Below are 6,305 nucleotides of genomic sequence, written 5' to 3' on the forward strand. Positions count from 1 at the left end.
GCCTCAGAAATTTCTCACCTTGTGATACAATGACCTATAATGAAGTGATAAAAATGACCTTCCCATCTCATTACTGTCACAGCCATACAATGATTGACAGTTCACCAAAATCTATGAAGAGAATATTACTCATTAATTCAGACATTTATTTATTCGGAAGTTACTTGTGATTTGGACATTTATCTGCGTTCAAAAGCTTAGACAATTAAGTTGCTTAATTGGATTAACTATAAGGCCTAGTGACAGCATGGATGTTAAAGTCTTTTACAAAGTTGTGTTCTATGAAGCTCCTAGTGCTGGAAAGAGTGGCGAAAGACAGGTCCACAAGTCTTCAGATTTTTTCCTTAATGTTTGCAGCAAGATTTATTTTTATTTTTTAATTCACAGACTCAATATCATAGCAAAGACTTGAGAATGCCTCTTATTCTTGCTAATACTGATAAGACACTTGAGCAGATTATCATGGACCGAGTTACAAAGGTTAATAGCAACGGCACTAATCAATACTCGAGGCATAGGGATGTTCCTTTTTAAGTTGTGACTCGACACACACGACTGATTACACTTTGTTTGGAATGGTAATGCTGGATAAAGAAAATAACATCATTAAAAGAAAAGAAAATAGAAAATAAAAGATGGAGTAGGGACCAACCTCAAACAAAAGTTAAAGTGTCTTGCATATACAAAGGAAAAAAAAGAGAGAAAAAAAAGAAAAAAAGAAAAAGAGAGAAAAAAAAGACAAATTAACCTTTTAAACTTCAAACACAATTTCAGCCTGAATTTCTGAGACTCTGAATACAATATTCTGCAACAAACAATAACAACTCTTTAAGTGAGAGGCAATGCAGAGATGTTGCTTCTATATGGTCTATGATTTTTATCACATAGACATAACTATGATGAAAGAAAAAAAAAAAAAAATCTATGGCAGCTACTGGTGAAAATATTCTGAATAGAAATATATACACAATATAAGACACTTTCCAATGAGACCAGTGAGAACCATGTATTATGATGACCACGAATATTGAATGAAAGTGATATCAAAACATGTGAAACATTTTTTGAAGCTAAATGAACTGTGAATACTACCCACTATGCAATTCATCCTGATTGCATAAAACTGGATGCACTAAAATATACCCGGATTTGCATTGTTAAAAAAAAAGAGAAAAAAAAAAGTGAAAAAGACCTTGTAAATTTTGGAAAGCTACATTAGCCTCATGCAAAATTGAAAAGTGAACTACAGAGGGAGCTGCAACTTACAATGCAAAAGGTGAAGTATGCTTCAAATGATTTAGGAACATAACTGAAAGTATGTGTATAAGCCCTCAGCAGTGATAGCAGTATGGACAACTCAATTTACAATATTATATCTAAATATTTAATACATTCACTACAGTTGAACAGCCACTGATTTGTTTTGCAACCCACAAGCACAAATTGGATATTAATTTGATCATTTAGTTGAACCATTTGATAATTAGAAAGATAATTTCACCGAAATAAAGAACTCTAGTCAAAATAGTTAAGAAAATAATTAAGGCTTTAAAAATTTGAATTTTGTAAAATCAGAACTTAGAGACTTTTATCAGGTTTATCCAGTAGATTTAGGGAAAAACTCCTCTGTACATCAGGTCAGGTTGAATTCCGAACAAGACTTTGAATAATAAACAGGTGCAGGATCTTGCTTTGCAACCTGGATAGCTGACTGCAACTTATATGCACTGTTATATATATACATATATATAACATGTTTAATGTAGACTGTCAGTGACTGTGATCCCAAATCCTGTCAGCAACTACCCTTCTCAACCAGCTGTAAAACCCGCAAAATGAAGTACCATTAAACTTTTCTTCTCTGGTGTTAATCAAGACTCTATCCTTTAAATCTTAGACAATTACATTACACTTAACGTTGGGTGAAGTTGCATCTTTTCATGTGGTGATCACAAAGCCTGCTGAGCAACAATATGTTATATATCCATTTTTTTATCAATATTTCTTGTACTTTTGTACTAGCTAATATCACAAGATAATATCACAAATTTGGAACATTAGATACTTCACAATGAAGAACTTAATTCCACTGTAATGCTTTTGAGTTTGATCAGACTGTTTGTAAGTAAGTTCCCACATCTCTGCACCTGTTTAACACTTGAGCTTTCCTGCAATTGTACACCACCTTGGGTTCTCTCTGGCGACCTGCGGCTTCCACCACATCTTGTCGCTTCCTCAGGGAACCCCAAGGCATCCAAATATTCATACATCCTAACAAGCAACCATAAAATCTCTAAGGACACATTATGCGACCACTCCAAGGAGCCTTAGAAAATATTTGTCTGCCAGTAATGAGTACAAACATCTTCTGGTGAGAAATGCAGCTGTACATGACACCTGACCTGCTGGGCTGTTGCTACAGTACTTCCTCCTTCTGAGAGAAGAGTACCTCAATGACTTAAGACTCATGACGATGTTGTTAGGTCTTCGAGTCCTTGTACCAAGACGTCCTCTTGTAAGAAGGAGGGGACAGCTGGCCGGTCTTCACTAGAGAGGCCGCATTCACCTTCCCAGTGTGCCTTGCCAACACTGTGAGACTGAAAGTTGATAATACATAGTTATTAAGCATGAAATGGGTGATAGGCCATGATCACCAACTGGTAAAATTTGATAAGTCATTGATACCAACATGTAAAACATGATAATGCATTGTTATCAACATAAAAAAGTTCTTACTACATAACTATCAACACATCAAAGTTGATGAAAGACTGACACGAAAAGAAATATAGATATAGATACTCACCATTGAGATATCTCTCCTCCATGAGCTGCGACACTTGCCGTCACAAAGAGGGCAGGGTCTCTCTAAGGAATAGCCACCACACTCACGGCAGTCAAGTGAAACGTGATTGTCGCTCCAACTAACGCCACATCTGTTATGGGAGGGAAGCGTATTTGGTTAAGTGTGGGTTATAGGCTGATGACAGAAATGGGTGTTAAAATGCATTGAAAATGATAGTCTGGACATGTATATGAATATGCTTATCTATCTATATGTTTATGTATCTATTTGCTGATGTATATATCTGCACACATACCCAAAAATAAGTAAAAAAAAACTTACGTGTAGCAGGAGTTGTACTGAGAGCGTAGGTCTTCGAGGGTCATCATGGGCTCAGCCACATGATTAGGGTACTGGTGCGTCATCAGGTCAAGTCGTGACAGGCTCTCGCTGCTTTCGCTTCTTGTAACCCAACTGCTGCTGAGAGAAAATGGGAGGATTTGTAGGGCATGTTGAGTAAGAGGTCTTTATTACTGTATGTGGGGCCATTCGTGTGAGTTCCAGAGTGAGAGAGTCTTATTGTTGTATTAAATGTGGGATAATTTGTGTGACTTTCAGAGTTCAATCATGTTACTGTGAATATTGTACAGTCAAGGTTATTAATGAAGAATTATACTGATCATTATATATTTTTTTACCATTAGTGGTAAGTTAAATTTCATGTTTTCATCAACCTAGAACAAACCTTTAGATGTGTTATTTATCATAAAACAAAAACAATTTTTTTTTTTTTTTTTATTACCTGGAAGTAAAATAGTTGTCAGTTTGAACCATTCCACAAGACATGGCTGGATGCAGGCAACCGTTTGATAAGTTATGATGCAACACGCTAGACCCTGGAAAAGAGAGAAAAAAGACATTATGATCACACTTCTTAAATAAAAAAGAGTAAATAAAACAACCAAATAATGTCAACCTAATTATCATAACTAATAAATCATATGATCTACAGCTAATGACAGGAGGCATTTTAATCTTCTACATATCCATCACTTTCCCTATGTAAAAAAAATCAAGGACCAGACTAAAATTTTAAAAAAGTAAAATAAAACAAAAGATTCCAGCGAGTCATAATACTCGTACACTGAGTTGCCATACAAGCATCTTTACTGTGAATGATTGGCATTTCATCAGCAACGTCATGGCAACTGTGTTTACAAACAGAACCACATGACCTCAAGTAAAGGGCAGTTTTTCGTATTAACGAAAGTGTTTGGTACACCAAAGTCATTTTTTCACATTAAATGTAGTGTTTTGAATAACTTGGGTGTATAACTTGTTCAATAAAATCAAATATCCATAAATGCTACCGTTATCAATAGGTTTACTTTACTTTATTTCCGGAAATAAAACTCGGAACGCGGCGTTTCGACCCCGCAGACTTTTGTGTGTTTTTGTTAACGTCCGTTATTTACTCACGACGAAATTGTTAGTCGAAAAACATAAGAGAGAAATACACTTGCTTGCGTCTGTTAAGGTGTGTTTGTTTTCAAGCAAGGTAGCTTTAATAAGTACCCTTTTAGCGCGAATATATATATACACTTACACTCACATTTATATATCTATATGTGCCTATTTATGGCAATAAGTATATATATATATATATATTTATGGCAATAAATATATATATATACATATATACATATATACATATATATATATATATATATATATATAACTTGTACACCTATGAATAAAATATAAGCGTCAACATCTAAACAAAAAACAACTATATATATGTACATACATACATACATACATACATACATACATACATACATACATACATACACATACACACACACATATATGGACATATCGTGTATGTATGTATGTGTATGTGTATATGTATATCTATACACATATATATTATATATTATATATATACACACACATACAAGTGTGTGTTATGTATGTATGTATGTATACATATACATATATATATATATATATATATATATATATATATATATATAAATATATATATTTACCATTGCGGATGTAATTGTACACTATTATGTATTACACACGCAATGGTAACAAGTATGCAAAAACGATATCATTGGATTCGGAAGTAACCAGTCTACTTGCGAAAAGCACTAGAAATTATACCGCTTCTTCCGTCATACTATTAGGCATCTAACCGCCTCTACAACATTAACAAATCATCAAATAGACTTATTTCTATCAAATTAAGTTATTTACATTTACCTGTCTTTCTTGACATGCGTACAACCATCGTGTCAGAAATGAGCTGACAATACGCTCACTTCTTTTCCACTCGCGAGTGATTATTACTTAATTATCCCCGAGGGAAAAAATAACATATGTAACAGCAATTCACATCAAAACGTTTCCGTCCCGCTCCTGTTATCACGTTCATAAACATATCATTTTTATCAAGCGAGGAAGGCGTGGGTGGGTGCGCAAAGCTATGAGAAACGGGAGGGGTCGAGAGCAGTCCACGGCAGGGGGGTTAGGGGGCTCCAGCACCTATTGGGGGTTCCAAGGAGGGGTCGCAGTCCCCTCCCCCTTCACACTCATACACGCACACGCAGGCTCGTCACGCAACCCCCCACACGCCCCTTCTCTCGCTCTCCCCCTCCTCCTCCCCCCCTGTATGCCTCTCCCTCCCGCTGGTAACTTTCCACTCGCTCAAGTTCACGTATTTTCCCCTCGCACCTCGCCTCCCCCAAAATGGACTCGTGTGGGCTTGGGTGGTGTTATTATTGTTATTTTAGTATGTACCGCGTGTGGTAACTTTATCTAGACGTTTTTAATATCACATCTCACCTCACTGTTAATGAGATGATGTTACTTTATCCCACTTTGTGAACATGTTTCCCATTTCTGCACTGTTTTATAAAGAATTTTGTGACACAGTTGGTGTTTTCGACTCGGTTCCTAAATATTATAGAAACTGTAAGATGCAAGTTACCATTTGGTAAAGTATAAGTGTAAATCCGACAAAACATATTAAAATATATCAAAATCCTCTCTGCAGGTGCAGTTTCATGAAACTTCCCGTATTCATGAAACCACTCCAAAGACACACACACACACACACACATACAGCGTAAAGCCGATGTTCTCAACAAGTGTATAATCCCAACTATTACTTGTTGATATTTACCGGAGATAAGAGAACTACGACCTCTCACTGCGACGGCAAGGCAGCAACTGCTGAAGTTTCCCGCGAGGCTCTGAGGCGTCGCTCCCTCGCCAGCCAGGCCCTCCTCCAGGCAGCCAATCACGGGGGCCTGCCTGACACACGCGCAGTGCAGCTTAAGGCCACTGTATGTATGCAGTATTTCATGATGACGAGTACAACCTCCCCTTCTTCTCTTTCGTGTTTTTTTTTTCCTTTCTCCTTCTCCCCGTCCTTATCCCTTCTTCCTCTTCAACTTTTGTTATTATCTTTCTCCATTATCGTAGGTTTCTTTTTTTCTGATTCTACTTC

The 6,305-nt window shown here is 36.5% G+C and overlaps 1 protein-coding gene across 4 annotated transcripts in view; it reads right to left on the reverse strand.

Moving 5' to 3' along the window:
• LOC125032157 overlaps window positions 1-6,029 on the reverse strand; it is a 6,647-nt gene extending 618 nt beyond the window's left edge. The window contains exons 1-5 of one of the 4 annotated variants that reach the window (XM_047623235.1): window positions 5,965-6,029; window positions 3,588-3,681; window positions 3,128-3,262; window positions 2,807-2,936; window positions 1-2,597 (exon numbers count right to left, since the gene is read on the reverse strand). The exon at window positions 1-2,597 is cut by the window's left edge and continues 618 nt beyond it. In XM_047623235.1, coding sequence (XP_047479191.1) covers window positions 2,466-2,597; window positions 2,807-2,936; window positions 3,128-3,262; window positions 3,588-3,631 — 441 coding nt within the window. In that variant the 5' untranslated portion in view covers window positions 3,632-3,681; window positions 5,965-6,029 and the 3' untranslated portion in view covers window positions 1-2,465. Of the gene's footprint in view, window positions 2,598-2,806; window positions 2,937-3,127; window positions 3,266-3,587; window positions 3,682-5,056; window positions 5,437-5,964 lie in introns of those variants that run through there. The other 3 variants (XM_047623234.1, XM_047623233.1, XM_047623232.1) reach the window with 3 other exon arrangements.
• Between the last annotated feature and the right edge of the window lie 276 nt (window positions 6,030-6,305).

This window comes from Penaeus chinensis, chromosome 14 (assembly GCF_019202785.1).
Source record: "Penaeus chinensis breed Huanghai No. 1 chromosome 14, ASM1920278v2, whole genome shotgun sequence".
Lineage (NCBI taxonomy): Eukaryota > Metazoa > Arthropoda > Malacostraca > Decapoda > Penaeidae > Penaeus > Penaeus chinensis.